This window comes from Maudiozyma barnettii (assembly GCF_903064755.1).
Source record: "Maudiozyma barnettii strain CLIB 1767 genome assembly, contig: KABA2_06, whole genome shotgun sequence".
NCBI classification, from domain to species: domain Eukaryota; kingdom Fungi; phylum Ascomycota; class Saccharomycetes; order Saccharomycetales; family Saccharomycetaceae; genus Maudiozyma; species Maudiozyma barnettii.
The window spans coordinates 194,089-209,625 of record NW_024545243.1 but is presented as its reverse complement, the minus strand read 5'-3'; the positions used below and the strand labels follow the sequence as shown (position 1 = coordinate 209,625).

Genomic DNA, 15,537 nt, shown 5'->3' with positions numbered 1-15,537 from the left:
CTATTTTTATAATCATTTTCCGGAAATTGGAAGAGACCTTATATGAGACGTTCTGAATATCAAATTAAGTAATAACAGACAGTTTTAAAGCAAAAAAATAATTATTTAAGTATAAATAAAGAGTCAACCAAACAAATTAACTCCTCAATCTTATTTTCAAGTGATAAATTCTCTTAAAATTCAGGGAAAAATGTCACTTAATTAGTAATATACCATTTACAATAAGATTCAAAAAATTAAGCCCTGTAGGGGGCTCGAACCCCTAACCTTGTGATTAAGAGTCACACGCGCTACCGATTGCGCCAACAAGGCTAAATTTATTGTTTTTTTCAAAAAATATTAGCATATTCGATGAAAACAAAAAACATATTTAGTGAGAAATGTATAATATATAAAGACAAAGAATTCTGAACTCACATTGGAAGTTAGATTCTGTTCGTTCTATAAATTATATACAATAAATAATCACTTACAAATATAAGAGAAATATAACAAATATATTTTGCTTACCTAACATTAAAACGTAAGCTACGCCATTCACTTCTCTACCTAACACTATACTAATGAACGAATATAAGTCTAACCACAGTATGTCTGCTTCAGCTCAATATGAAATTCAAATAGTCTTGAATAAATAATGTTAAACAGAGTTGCTGTTGTTAAACTGCTCATCTTTTGTGCATAGTAACGTTGGACTATGTAGCTCCAATAAACCCAATGTAGGGGGAACGAATACTACATTATGCAGTATATATCATGTGTTATTATATATACGACAGTGTAGCACACTCTAAATTCTACTTATATTAGCTACCTTCACCTTCAGTTAGGTTAAGCTAATGTTAGCCTTTTTAGTGCTGCCGCTACATATTCAACAAATAAAATGCGGCATAACTTCATCCACCAAAACACAAGCAATGTATTAAATAACAATATATTCTTAGATCTACTATATTATTCGGCTTTATGATTATATTGATGGCCCAACATTTGTAAATTTTGTGGCCATACAATGTTTTATAAAGCCAGATGATTATGAAAAGAAGTGAAATGACTTCTGTCCGTATACGTCTTATGACTTAATTTACTAATTCGTCTAGAATACAAGAAACCATTTCTTGACGTTTTGATTCTCTATTAGCAAAGTTACCGTCCATTATTTTTGGTTACTAGTTTTTTTTACGAAAATATTATATACATTCAAAGCCAATTTAAATATATTCACACCTTTCGTATGGAAGCTCGATAATTATTTATATTAACAAATACTAGCCTAAACACTATAGATATTAATAACCCTGTGAAATATACTCCATCTAAAGTTTGTAGTAAGAATTGCTTCTTCCTCAAATGGAACAGTGGTCACCTAAGACTCTACTAATGGGGCTTTCTGTTTTATAAACCCTGGTAAATCCTGTGCATATTCCTCACAGCTATTTTATATATATATATATATATATATATTAGATTTAATATTGCAGCTGATGAGGCATTCATTGATATTTGCCCTATTAGATCATTAAAATGTTGATCAACAAGTAATTATAGTTGAAGTATAAAAGAAATACACTTTTCCTATTTTTTGTATTCAACCTTTTTCTTTTCACATGGATTGATAATATTGAGCTTGCCAATCAAAAAGTTTATTTGAATGATGGACTTATTGTTGACATTTTTGGTGAAACAGCTCCTTTGGTACCATTTAACATATTAGCAATTAGTTTTGCAAAGATGGTTGACAATTGGTTGACTGGGGGAAAACATTACCAATGACTGTTGAATAAATTTGGATAATGTCCTTAGCTGATAATTGTGGTGTAAGCCATCAAATTAGTAATACCATTAAAATGGTATTCACTGAAACTGATACTAGATATGACACTACGGCCCAGGAGAAAATAATAACAAGTGTTTGGAGTACGGAACTAGCTCATGGTAGTACTTGACAGGAATACATATTACTTGGTCCAAGCACAGAATGGTCAGCATATATCTGATGTATTGGTGATGGTAAGACTGTAGTTGAAGAATTTAATGGAAGGGTAGAAACACGAGTTTTACTTGCTAGAAGCGCTGAAGCAGATCAAGATAATGCTTGTCTTTACTATAAGGAGGTCATTATTTAAAATATAAAAACTTTCATAAAACGTTTTTAAAGTATTTATTCAAGAGTAAGTCAATTTCATGTAAATTACTCCAGTTATGTAATCATGTAATGATTATAGCAAAACATGTTCGCCAATAGCGACATAGTGCATTTGTAAGAAAAGCAGATGTGCTCCTAGTTTACGAATACGGACTAGATAACTGTAAAAACAATACACAATAAGAATAAGAATATATATTTCCTAGGTCCCAAAGTCGATTGAGCTGATGTCGGACATTTAAATATGCAAATGGGTAAGTAAAATGGGGGAAGATTGTAGATGTAGTTGGCATATATTAATATCTTGTATGAATGTTAGCTACTGGAAAGTTTCACTTGAGACGTTATAGGTTACCCTTAATGTGAAAAAGTTGGCATGGCTTTTCCTCTTTTGATCGCTTTGGGTAAAGAAATAAAGTGAAGCCGAAAAATAAATAGCTGTAAATTTTTGTTTGGATGGAAGGGTGAATCTGTAATAATAAACATGTTTTCTATATTTGGGGGTGAACACAGAGATGGAAATAGGTATATACATTAACTGGCGATTCTTCTATAAATATACTAATCTATTTTGAATACGGTAATTCATATGTTTAGTAACTGTAGGGATTTGTTTTAATTTATCATCAAGGATAACATAGTACGGTAATGAGTGATACCGAGCAGAAAGACACTACAACGAGAACAGAAGATCTCAACGTGGACAATCTAGTACTACACAATAACAACAAAAATAATAATACCGATATCGCCAATCCAGTGAGCAATATACCACCATTGGATACGAACCCTGGCGTCAAGGAACACAAGAAAGAAAGCTCGCCTATTAGGAGATCTAAGGAAGACGACGAAGAAAGTGCATTGACAAACATCGATTATACTAATCAGGAAGTCAGTGAAGAATTGAGTCGTAATTTGAATCTGTCGGACTATTGCATATCTAGTGACGCAGACACGGAGAAGATGGATAGTGATACTAATGAAAATGGTGGGTTTCCTCCAAGATTATCTGCTTTGATTCCGGATGAACCTGAGTCCGTTGAAGAACCTGTTGAAGAAGAAAAGAGTGAAGTTGTCGAGGAAGACTCTAGTAATAAGAGGTCATTTGAAGAGACTGAAATAGAAAAAGAGAACAAGAAACTGAAAGTCGATCCTTTACCAGAGACCACTATACCACAGACAGAGCAAGAAGATCATAACGACGAACATAACGAAGTTGGAAATGAAGGTGATGAAGAAGAGGATGCTCTTGATGACGAAGAAGAGGATGAAGTCGATGATTCCAAGATTACTCCAAAGTTGGATGAATCGACAAATATGGATGGATCAACAAAGGAAACCTCTTCGACTGATATAGTTCCTGTAACGAACAATGATGAAAATGTCCTCGACACGCCAAAAGTTGAGGTGGAAGTGGAAACGAATAAAGATCTTGACTTGGAGAATACGAGCCATGTTTCTGAATCTGAAGTTTTGGAAACACCTTCCAATAATTCCACTACCAATGATACAATCACTACTGTAGTGGCAGGGCCTAATGATACTGTCGAAGATAGTACAGATATAAAGGAAGAGAAGGATGACGAGGAACCTGAGGAGGAAGAGCAAGATGCTGAGGATGAGGATGAAGCCGAAGACGAAATAGATGAAGAAGAAGAAAACACCGGCGATAGTGAGCAAACGAGACAAGATGCATTGACCGATATAACTGCGATCGAGTATCAGTTTGCTGAATTAAGACAGAAATTGTATGAGACTAAACTTTATAAGTTAGAATTGGAATTACAAATGTGTCTTGAAGGTTCTCATCCAGAATTACGTGGTTATTATGAGAAAATTGCCAGTATCAGAGATTATAAATTACGCCGTGCATATCAAAGGCAGCGTTATGAATTGAAATGTATCGATACAGAGACGCGTGCGACAAGGACGTTTATCCATCAAGGTTATCACAAGAGAATGTGTGATACAAAGAATAAACTTTTGGACAACACTACTCAAAGATGGTACGATATCAACAAAGAGAGGCGTGATATGGATATAGTGGTTCCCGAAGTACATTACCATGTCCCAATAAAGACCGCTGATAAGACACTAAGTTGTATCACGGGATATGCTGGGCCTGCCAGATTATTATTGCCTGGAGAACCCATCAGCGAGGACTTACAATGTGAGAATATTGAATTTAAATACAGGAATAACCCAGTAGATAAATTAGAGGTGATAGTGGACCGTATGAGATTGAATAATGAGTTGAGTGATTTGCAAGGTCTGAAGAAGTACTATCACGGGTTCCCCGGCGCACCTTCACTCAACAGTCTCAGGGATTCCGAGATCAACGACGATTTCGAGGCGTTGCAGCAGCAGTTGCAACGGCTCCAACATCCACAAGCGTTACAATCGCCTCCCCAGTAAATAGATTCGTTAGTAAGTACGCCACATTATGATACACAAATAATAATAATAATATAATAATAGTAATAACCGATGACACATCCAGCAAAATCTCCGATACCCAGATCAGTGACTACAAAAACACGGCAAACTTCACCGTACCTCCACAGTATTACGTAATCCATCCCCAACCCCCATCTCCAGCATCAACAAGAGCTCCTTATCGGTGGTGACAAGCGCAATGCTCCATTTTCCCCCTCGAAGTTGTTACTACGGGTACCACCCGTGCACGTGACCCCACACTGCAATATCGCCGCAAACTTCCACAGTTTTCCTCCCCACGCGGCCAATGCCCTTCGCTGCCACCAAAAAAATCACAAAATTTTTCACTTTCTGTCACCGTTTTACGTAAGCAGGAAGGTAGTGAGTGATAGCAAGAGGGAAGGTTATCGAAGCACATGGAATTAGGAAACAGAGAAGGAGGGATGACTTGCTATTCACTTAGACCTTGGAGTGTTGTCGAGGATATATAAAGGACTGATTCAATTGATGTTTTAAACTTAGAATTCAGAAACTTTCCCAAATTATGAGACTTCCTTCTACTAATAGTTTTAAATTTATTCTAAGAAGAAGAAATCATTCCTATATCAATACATTATATAGATCAATAACGACAAATACTACAATGACCCTACAAGCTACTGACAAATTTGCTACTAAGGCTATCCATGCCGGTGAACACACTGACTCTCACGGTTCCGTCATCGAACCAATCTCTTTGTCTACTACTTTCAAGCAATCTGCACCAGCTCAACCAATTGGTACTTACGAATATTCTCGTTCTCAAAACCCAAACAGAGAAAACTTGGAAAACGCCATTGCTGCTCTAGAAAACGGTAAGTACGGTCTAGCCTTCTCTTCTGGTTCTGCCACTACCGCTATCATCCTACAATCTCTACCACAAGGTTCTCACGCCATCTCTATCGGTGATGTCTACGGTGGTACTCACAGATACTTCACCAAGGTTGCTACCGCTCACGGTGTCGACACCACTTTCACAAACAACTTGCTAGAAGACCTACCATCTTTGGTTAAGGAAAACACCAAGTTGGTTTGGATTGAATCCCCAACTAACCCAACTTTGAAGGTGACTGACATTAGAGCTGTCTCCGACAAAATTAAGTCTCTAAACAAGGACATTCTATTGGTTGTCGACAACACTTTCTTGTCCCCATACTTATCTAACCCATTGAACTTCGGTGCTGATATTGTTGTTCACTCTGCCACCAAATACATCAATGGTCATTCAGATGTTGTGCTCGGTGTTTTGGCTACTAACGACAAGGCCGTTTACGAAAGATTACAATTCTTACAAAACGCTGTCGGTGCCATCCCATCCCCATTCGATGCTTGGTTAACTCACAGAGGTCTAAAGACTTTACACTTACGTGTCAGACAAGCTGCTTTGAACGCTACCAAGATTGCTGAGTTCCTAGCTTCCAACGAAAACGTTGTCTCTGTCAACTACCCAGGTCTACCAACTCATCCAAACTACGATGTTGTCAAGAAGCAACACCGTGACGCTCTAGGTGGTGGTATGATTTCCTTCAGAGTTAAGGGTGGTGCCGAAGGTGCTGCTAAGTTCTCTTCTGCTACTAGACTATTCACATTGGCTGAATCCCTAGGTGGTATCGAATCTCTATTGGAAGTCCCAGCTGTCATGACTCATGGTGGTATTCCAAAGGAAGCCAGAGAAGCTACTGGTGTCTTTGATGATTTAGTTAGATTGTCTGTTGGTATCGAAGATGCTGATGATTTATTAGATGATGTTAAGCAAGCTCTACTAGCTGCTACTAAATAGATAGGTTTCTCTTCAAGATTTCTCTTCTATCTCTGATCATTGTAACTATTACTAATAATATACATCCGTCCATCCGTTAATATATATACATACATACTCATATCATTCCTTATCTCATTCATAGCAATAAAAAGAAACATTAATAAATAATTGTATTCAAAATTTAATAACTAAACACGTTACATTTAGATATACGTCATATATATATATATATGATATTTCGATAAAAGATATTATCATCCTATATTCATCGAAGTTTCTTAAATTTGATAGAAATGTATATCACTTTTTACGGATAATTCTATTACATGGAACGTTCAACACTTTTAAGTTGAACTCAAGTTCCAGTTTTAAAAGAACAACAACCGAAAGACAGAGCATTTGACCATAGAGAAGCCTAACTAAGATTGTTTTGATATTTGAAAAGTGAAAGTACAGATGTCAAGAGTACTGAGGACAAGAACTCGGTCCCATGACACTACAGTTAAAGCAGAACCATCAACAATATCAACGACAACTCCAGAACCACAACCACAACCTACAAGAAATCGCAGAAAACGTAAACAAGAATCAGATGAAGAGGTATCAGATATAAATGATGACGACGATGAATTGACTGTGTCCAAGAACGTTGAAGGCAGACCCTTTGAGATCATTGATTTCTTGCCAGCCTCCATCGACCCACCAAACTATAACTCTGCATTGACGCATCCATTGTCCGTGAAGGACTCAGCTGTGTTGTATAATTCATTAATTCAATCTCGTAAGACGTGGTTGAAAGGTGAGATGTTCGAGTTATACTGGATACGGCCGCAGAGAGATCCCAATCATCCAAACCCTGTTGCAAATGCTGGTATAAGAGACAGAATGCAAAAGATGTGTGATTGCACAATGGTTGCAGGTCCACATAAATTTGATATAAGATTATTTATCTTGAAAGATGAAGAGCTTGAAGCTAAATGGCAAGATGAGCAAGATCAAGTTAAGAAAGAAAGAGAAGAAAAGAAAGTTGAAGCAATTGAGGAAAAGAAAAAACGTATAGAAAATAGGAAACAACAAGCTTTGTTAAGAAAAGAGGAGAAGGAACAACGATCTTTGCAGTTGAAAGAGGACCGTCTAAAGGCTAAACAGGAACAGGAGTTAATGAGAATACGATTGAAGGAAGAAAAACAAAGAAAGAAAGAAGAAGAACGTTTATTAAAAAAACAAGAGAAAGAAAGAAAGGCCAAAGAAAAGCAAGAATTGGCAAGAGAAAAACAAGAATTAGCGAAAGAGAAGAAGAAAGCCAAAGCTACTTTAAAGGCCAATTTAAAAGCTAGTTCGAAAGCCAATGCAAAGACTAACATAACTTCAAAAAAGAAAAAGAGTTCTAACCCAGTCAGTTCAAATATGATTTCTAACTTAAACCGTATGGCCCAAAGTGATCCTGCATTAAATAGACTTATGAATAGAGTCGCCAAGAATGAAGCCACAGAAGAAGAAGTTAAAAAATTTAAAGAAATTATGGAAATTGCAGAAAAGATGGGTGCACCTTCAGCTTCTCCACCATCTTCTAAGAAAAACAAATCACAAGATACTAAAGCAAATATGCCAATTGTCCCAATGAAGAACAAAGGTTCACAGGATAGTTCACCAGATAACAATGAAGAAAATCTAAAAGAAAAAACACAAAAAATTGAAGTTCACAAGGACCAGAAGGGTCAAGAAGCCCAAAAGGGTCAAGAAGACCAAAAGGATCAAGAAGACCAAAAGGATCAGAAAGATGAAAGGAATGAAGAATCAAAATTTGGAACGTTGAAGGTGGTTATGGAGTCGAAACAATTAAACAAGGATAGATCAAAAGAAAATGTACATTCAAACGTACAGCTGGATAAAGATGAAAAGAAGGAAGATGAGTCAACGAAGGAACAAATATCAGTGGGAAACAATGATTCGATAATGGACAACAAAGAAACAAATGAAAAAATATCACCATCACCTACAAATTCAGAACAAAAGACGATTGAACACAAATCTGAAGATATACCCAAGAACTCTAATGAAAAGTCAAATGCACCAGACCTTGTGTCTAATGCTGATACAAAAGATAAATCAATGGCTCATGTAAATAATGAACAAGAAAGTACCGAAATAAAAAGGGAAAAGAACGATTCAGATGTAAATAACCCTCCTAAGAAAAGAAGGAACTCAAAGAGGGATAGTATTGCTGAAAACGTAGTTGAAGAGCAAAAATTAACGGCATTTCAACAAAAATATGTTGATGATGCGCATTTAGTATTAGAGTATGTCGAATTTACAAACTTCAGGTATCGTTTACCTAACGAATGTATAATCGAATTTGATGAAAATGAAGGAAGGTTTATTATATCGTGGATTGTAATACACAATCTCAAAGATATTTCCAAGTTTTCAAAGAAGAAAAAATTAAAAACTGTCAACGAGGCATTGTTCTTAGATGGTTGTCCAATTCCATTGTTTAGTACGATGGACATATCTTTGTATGACATTCCTACCAGATTTGAGCCGATTGTTAAAAATAGTGTTAAGTCTGTTGAAAAAGTATACAAAGTGATGGAACGAATAATAGAAATAGGGACAAGATTATCGGGATATAATTTATGGTATCAATTGGATGGATATGACGATATGGAAAGAGCCGAAGATTTAAGAATTGATCTAAACGATTATGAACATTCTTTAAGAGGTAAAAGACAAAAAAAGAATATGTAATATTAAAAGTTCCTTTTATATATTTACTATGTATTAATGAAACATCAAACACTATTGCATTTTGTTTGTTTGTTGGGTTATCGTTACAAGTCATGAGAATTAGGGGTTATGTAGAATATTGAATAGTTAATCCAAATGAAATGGGTGAAGGTGTCTTTGGGGTCACAGTATCGGTTTGATTAATAGTTGAATCATTTTGGTTGATGTACCTAATTACTGAGTTCAAATAGTCTCTGGTCAGGAATATTTCAGTACCTGCAGAGAGTAAGAATCCTTTAAATTTCCCTTCCCATAACATCCTTATGTTACGATCGCGTAAAGAAGTAGCCATTTTCCATACGTTCGTGAAGTTCTCATTGTTGAATTTATGTTCGACATCTTCGATAATGGATTTTTCTTTATCCATCTGTTCTAAAGATGATGAAAAAGTATGTGTAATATCATTTAACAATTTTATTTGTTTCTCTGGAATATTTTTTTCGTCATTTTTATTATAATCGGTTTCATCAAATATAGAGACTACATGATGATGGTTCTGATTTTCTTCCTTTAACGGTGTTTTATTAACATCCGTTGATTCGGTTGAATTCTTTCTCCAGAATTCACAACCAAATGACAAATTTGAATCGGTTGAATATAAGTTAAAATCGTACCTTGCAGCAAACGTTGTACTCATACTTGTTCTAGCTGAATATGTGGATGAAATATGTCCAAATAATGGATTCCAAGAGAGAGTTAGTGTCAATGGTCTACCAGTATTTGCAGCATGTGTGCAATACCTTAAACTTGTAGAACAACCAGGGGTCAATGTAGATAATCCCAGCCACATCTCACCACCCATTGAAAAGGATGCATTATTATACAAAGCACTGTTGAACTTTGACGGAGAACTCATGAAATTATGAAGAAACCTATATCCACAAAGAACCCCATCTGATGAAAATGTTAATTCTTGTAAATTTTCATTCTTATACTTTTGCCAATTTACAAATATAACATTCAGTTTATTGTTTGCACTACTTAATGATTTAATTGTGAGTTGGTTATGAAAATTGATTCTTTTCACAACCATTGCCTCTAAGATAGATGTAGGATAATAAATTCTACCGTAATATAACGATCGACAAATATCATTATTTGCATTGTTATTTGATTGCAAGTTATTGCGCACTTCTGAAAGATCTTGTGATTGCTTTGCAAAAAAAGGTTGGATATGTCTGTATGTATCAGTAGCATCTTGTAGGGTCCTCATTTGAGAGCCCCGTATATATTTATCCATCCCAATTGCATCGGTATAGAGATATGCCAGTGATCCCGATACCTGTTTATGTGCAGTAATTTCTAGTGTATTGAATGTATTATTTGAAGCACGATCTGAACTCTGAAACTTAAAAGTGGTCGGTATTGGGAAATTTATCAATGTGTCAGAAGTAACTGTGATATTTTCATAATTGTTATCGCGATTCCATGATGTGGATCTTTCGAATGCCCTCAGTACGTAATCCATAAAATCTAGCATCTGTACTTGGGTCGTTGTTTTTTTATATTCTCAGTTGTAGTACCGTCTTAAAAGTATAGTATAGGTCTGATTAATATTATAATCGTACCTTTAAATGTTGCTAATAGTTGTCTTTTGTTAGTTTTTTGGCTCATCGATCGTATAACGTCTTCCCGCGATTATGATCTTGCTCCACGATACTATTGGGGTCTTGAAGAATAGATATAAGCAACCTTCAAATAGCACAATTAATAATTGTTCAATTTAAACGTACAGCTTCTTAATTATTCCAATCCAAGATAACAGGGTGAACCCTTTGAGTGCTCTGTTTGTACCTCAAGGAATTGAATATGTCACTTTTCGGTCGTTTCTAAACTTGTCCCAACAACTGAAAACCCGATGCCTGTGAAAGTGGGAATCAACAAAAAATGGATAAAATTTAAAGGTAAAATAAGAAAATGTCAATACAGAGATATGAAGCCATAAAAAACTTGTTCTCTGGAATGTATTTCTCCAGGAGACAAATCAGTGCTACCAGAGATCGATTATTACTTATTTGTTTTAAGAATCAGCTGTAAATCTGGACACTTTCATTATCTTACACTCGTTAAAACACATTCGTTTAGAGAAATTAGGGAAATTCCCTCTTACAAAGACACTGATACGTCATTCCAGGAATCCCCATCTATAACATGGAATCTACTACACCCATGAAGGAAGATGGTCGAGGTAGTTCTGCTAATGTGATTAAACCTTCAACCATGACGCCTCCTGAGATGAAACTAAACGATTCAAAACAAGATGATTCACGTGGGAGAGAGTTAGGGAGTGATAGCAACAGGAACAGGTCAAGCATAGATAATAGTCCACTCAAGAAACTTGCAACAGCAATACCTATAACTCCGTCAAAAGTGTCTGTGAAATCAGATCAATCAATTGATGAACGATTAGATACTCCTTATATGGATCCACCAGATTTATTAGGTCTTTCATCAACTAATTCTAGTGTCACAAAGAACACACCAAGATCTGCGAGAAGGAAGTCCTTTGGTAGAGAATCGAGTAGCAAGAGTCGACGTAACTCCAATCAGATATCACCAACATCAATGATATTCCGAAACTTATTAATCATGGAGGAAGATTTACGTAATCAAGCAAGAGAACAAAAAAAACTAAGATGGCAATATACTGGATTTTTATCCTGCTTAGCAGGTGCGGCAGCATTTTCCATATATGAATTATATTTCAGTGAGGTTGTGGTTAAAGGTATATACAGATTTTTCTTACAATTTACTATATGTTTCATCTCAATTACTTTGGTCCTGTTTCATCTAAGTGGTCAGTACAAGAGAACAATAGTGATACCCAGAAGGTTTTTTGTCTCTACAAATAAAGGAATACGACAGTTTAACATAAGATTGGTTAAAGTTCATTCAACATGGGATGAAAACCTCACGGATATGATTAGGCTAGCCATGAACGCATTTTCGGATTCAAATATATGGCTCTGTGAAGAAATATTAACTTTCTGGAAACCTATCATTCTCTTACGGTTTTGGCATGGCGTGAAACTGAGATGTCAACCAAGGATTGGTGCTGTAGACGTCAAGATTGTTTTGAATCCAAGGGCTTTTAGTGCTGAGATTAGAGAAGGTTGGGAGATATATCGTGATGAATTTTGGGCTAGAGAAGGTGCAAGAAGACGTAAAACTGTAAACGAAGCAAAGTCATAAAAGTACCATCTATTGAATAGTATATGTGTCAAATTTTTATAGCATCGTATATAATAACTTCTATTTATCAATATAAAATATTCGTCATTAATTAAAGTATTTCTAGTACTTGTCTGTGTGTTTATGGATGCTTCCTCACAACACTCCCTTTAATTATAAGTGGTTGAACGATGAACTATTTATAAAGAAAAGTCATCGCGAATTGTCACTGAAATTAAGGAAGTAGGGTCCAAGATCACGCAATCACCCAAGCAACAAATAAGACGAAGAAAAGACTTATAATATGCTTTGTTTATTCCAATCAAGATTACTTCCACACTCATTAAAGTCCATTGGGACGATACCCATTCGTTCTTTCACAGTTGGTATATCCCAAAGAATAAGAACGAAACCCCTAGTTATATCTCGTAATGTAAATTCTAATGGTTGGACTAAGAAATGGATATTCACTACAGGTGCCGTAACTCTTTTCACTATGGCAAATTTCAAGCCAGATAATAGTACAATCGAGAATGAAACAGTTGTTAAAGAGGTATCTTTCCCTATTCCTATTGAAGTTGTTGAGAACAATTCAAAAGAAGAGAAAAAGTTACGTCGTAAATCTTACTACAGACAACTATGTCTGGGGTCAATATGTGGTATAATAGCGGGTTTATTATTTATAAAGGTGTCTGTTGTTGCACTTTATGTTGGTGTATTTGGAGTTTTAGGACTGGAGTGGTTAAAGAGTAGAAATTTAATAACAATAGACCATAGTGAAATGTTGAGACTTACGAGGCGTCAATTAACCAGGGTACTTTTCCTTGGACGAGATACTGTTACAGATTTAAATTTGTTTAATTTAAGTTTCCTCACAGCTTCAGTTTTAACCTACTATTATATCTAAAAATGTGATATATTCTCTCTTTTCCTTAACATCACATTGATGAAACTATATATATATTAGTAATTTATTTGACGATTCGGTATATGTTAGTCGTAATGATAATCATTTTATTAAGCAGTTATATAAAACTACAAATATCTTTATTATACTCTTAAACAAAGTTAGAAGAACGGCTCTTGAATAGCAATTGAATAGCTAGAGCTTGAATGACACTAATACCTACCATCAAAGCCATGACTAGAATAGAAAACCATTTTAATCTGGAACCGGTAGATTCAACAGTAGACATGTTTCTCCATTCTCTGGCCCTCAGGTAGTTCATTGTCTTTGAAATCTTGTTCAAATTTCTGTCGACTTCTTCAATAGCATTGTTAGCAATAGCATCTTCACTATTAGTGTTGATGGATCCCTCTTCTTGAATATCCTTCTCTAGCTCAAGGGTCATTTCGACCTTCTTTACAGCAGTACCATATGAATTGCTGAAACAGAATTTATATTGACCTAAACCAAATGATCTCAATAAGAAATCAGAGTACTTCTTTTGTTTTTCCTTAACAATTTTATTTCCATCTGGTGCAGTGATTTCGAAATCCACTTCAAAGTTACCACCAGTTAGGACTTGGTAACTGACCACTAGTGCATCACTTTTTGAAATAAGATCATGGTAGACACATTCTTGTGTAAAGGATGGTAAAGTAATGGTAAATGAGGAGTACTTCGATGAGACTGCAAATGCAGTTGTCACGATGGACAACAATGTTAGCAAAAACAATTTAGAGCTCATATTGTTCGTTACTAATAAGATAAATTACCAAATTGTTCCTCTTTTGTTATTAGGCAACCTTTTTGATTGAGATAAATAATACCAAGTTAGTTTCAATATATGATCGTTGCATTTCCTTTAAGTTGTACTTCGTTCAAAAACCTGTCACTGTTTGTTTGGATCACGAAATCTTCGAATTTCAATATTGAATAATTTTCATTTCTTTAGATGGGAGGAGGATTCAATATTTCCGAAGAACGCCCCGTAGAACTTGCGGTAACTATGACACGTAAGAATTAAATAAAAAACTTGTTATAATGATAATAGAAATTAGAGAATTTCAACAAACAACAGAAGAATAGAGAAAGGAAGATGAGAATAGTCTTTAAATATAGCAAGCATTCATTTCACCTTTCTTGAAAAAGAACAATTGGCGTTGTAATTGTGTAACAATTCCATGGTCTGTTCTGGTCAGGGTCTTTTGAGGATTAGTAGTTATTTTAAGAAGCATATTAACTGACAACACCACTTCACGGTGAGTTAAGTTGAGCAATTGTGTTCTTTTGCTGATCAATTTAACTAATGTAATTCCCTTGTATTCTATATTATTAGTTTGTGTGCAGTTATTAATATAGTTCAAGGCTATACATACACCCTCTGGATCTGAATCGACGTACAATTTCACATTAATACGTTCGTTGCAAAGTAATAACCTATTCAAGAATCGTTTCGTTAGATGATCAGGATAACCTTTTCCGGTAACAAATATAGTATTCTTTAAAAAAGTTGAAACATTTATAGAATTTGTAACAATTTTATTGAATATGGCTTCTTTTTCAAATACTATGACATTGTATTCATTGGTGGGATCCAATTTAATGATTGTTAAATCATTGATATATGGAATTAATTCAATAGTGTCTGCATTGATTGAACACTTTGTATTGATGTTTAAAATTACTGGTATATGTATCGTTGAATAAATCAATCCTTTTTGAGCAGCAACGATATTCAATTCATCTCTTGACTTCAACTTATAATTTCTAGAAATAATGCCCAACCAATACACTACATTCCTTTGATTCTGATACAATTCCACATTGGAATAAAAAATGTCTCTTATTGTACTGGTGGTAAACTTACTTTGCCTTTCAACGATAGTCCGTAACAAAGTCACTAACATGGCTACATTGTTCCCACTGGACTTCAAATGAGGTTCTTTGCCGTAATAAGGGAATCTTATCTTCTTATTTCGTCTTTTACCATTGTAGAGTACCAACGTTAAGGTTTGGGTGGAATATTCAAGAGAACGCAGCAAAAACATGACTGTTGTGGACAACGTTTCCTGAAAGGACGATGATTCAATTGGTGATTCCATATTAATGATGCGACATTTTGGTGTTAATGCCTGGACTAATGATTTCTTGGTATCATGGACTTCCATATATTCACTGAGACATTTCTTCATAGTTGTTGGATGTTTGGAAATAGATATGTATGTGTATGTGTATGTGTGTGTGTTATTT

At 35.2% G+C, this 15,537-nt stretch overlaps 8 protein-coding genes and 1 non-coding gene across 9 annotated transcripts; 5 read left to right on the top strand and 4 right to left on the bottom strand.

Moving 5' to 3' along the window:
• Positions 1–239: 239 nt before the first annotated feature.
• KABA2_06S02442 lies at positions 240–312 on the bottom strand. The gene has a single exon. It is a non-coding gene; the product is annotated as a tRNA-Lys (tRNA).
• A 2,482-nt stretch (positions 313–2,794) lies between these two features.
• On the top strand, positions 2,795–4,561 carry DEP1 (Rpd3L histone deacetylase complex subunit DEP1; the record flags this gene model as incomplete). Its single annotated transcript, XM_041551215.1, has 1 exon — positions 2,795–4,561. One exon carries the CDS (start codon positions 2,795–2,797, stop codon positions 4,559–4,561), a length of 1,767 nt encoding a protein of 588 aa, XP_041407149.1.
• A 664-nt stretch (positions 4,562–5,225) lies between these two features.
• Positions 5,226–6,401, top strand: CYS3 (cystathionine gamma-lyase CYS3; the record flags this gene model as incomplete). Its single annotated transcript, XM_041551214.1, has 1 exon — positions 5,226–6,401. One exon carries the CDS (start codon positions 5,226–5,228, stop codon positions 6,399–6,401), a length of 1,176 nt encoding a protein of 391 aa, XP_041407148.1.
• Positions 6,402–6,839: 438 nt separating this feature from the next.
• Positions 6,840–9,131, top strand: SWC3 (Swc3p; the record flags this gene model as incomplete). Its single annotated transcript, XM_041551213.1, has 1 exon — positions 6,840–9,131. The coding sequence occupies one exon, from the start codon at positions 6,840–6,842 to the stop codon at positions 9,129–9,131; it is 2,292 nt and encodes a 763-aa protein (XP_041407147.1).
• A 106-nt stretch (positions 9,132–9,237) lies between these two features.
• MDM10 (Mdm10p) lies at positions 9,238–10,650 on the bottom strand (the record flags this gene model as incomplete). Its single annotated transcript, XM_041551212.1, has 1 exon — positions 9,238–10,650. The coding sequence occupies one exon, from the start codon at positions 10,648–10,650 to the stop codon at positions 9,238–9,240; it is 1,413 nt and encodes a 470-aa protein (XP_041407146.1).
• Positions 10,651–11,321: 671 nt separating this feature from the next.
• SPO7 (Nem1-Spo7 phosphatase regulatory subunit SPO7) lies at positions 11,322–12,362 on the top strand (the record flags this gene model as incomplete). Its single annotated transcript, XM_041551211.1, has 1 exon — positions 11,322–12,362. One exon carries the CDS (start codon positions 11,322–11,324, stop codon positions 12,360–12,362), a length of 1,041 nt encoding a protein of 346 aa, XP_041407145.1.
• A 283-nt stretch (positions 12,363–12,645) lies between these two features.
• FUN14 (Fun14p) lies at positions 12,646–13,248 on the top strand (the record flags this gene model as incomplete). The annotated part of the gene is made up of 1 exon (XM_041551210.1): positions 12,646–13,248. One exon carries the CDS (start codon positions 12,646–12,648, stop codon positions 13,246–13,248), a length of 603 nt encoding a protein of 200 aa, XP_041407144.1.
• Positions 13,249–13,399: 151 nt separating this feature from the next.
• Positions 13,400–14,032, bottom strand: ERP2 (Erp2p; the record flags this gene model as incomplete). The annotated part of the gene is made up of 1 exon (XM_041551209.1): positions 13,400–14,032. The coding sequence occupies one exon, from the start codon at positions 14,030–14,032 to the stop codon at positions 13,400–13,402; it is 633 nt and encodes a 210-aa protein (XP_041407143.1).
• Positions 14,033–14,396: 364 nt separating this feature from the next.
• SPO11 (DNA topoisomerase (ATP-hydrolyzing)) lies at positions 14,397–15,479 on the bottom strand (the record flags this gene model as incomplete). Its single annotated transcript, XM_041551208.1, has 1 exon — positions 14,397–15,479. One exon carries the CDS (start codon positions 15,477–15,479, stop codon positions 14,397–14,399), a length of 1,083 nt encoding a protein of 360 aa, XP_041407142.1.
• Between the last annotated feature and the right edge of the window lie 58 nt (positions 15,480–15,537).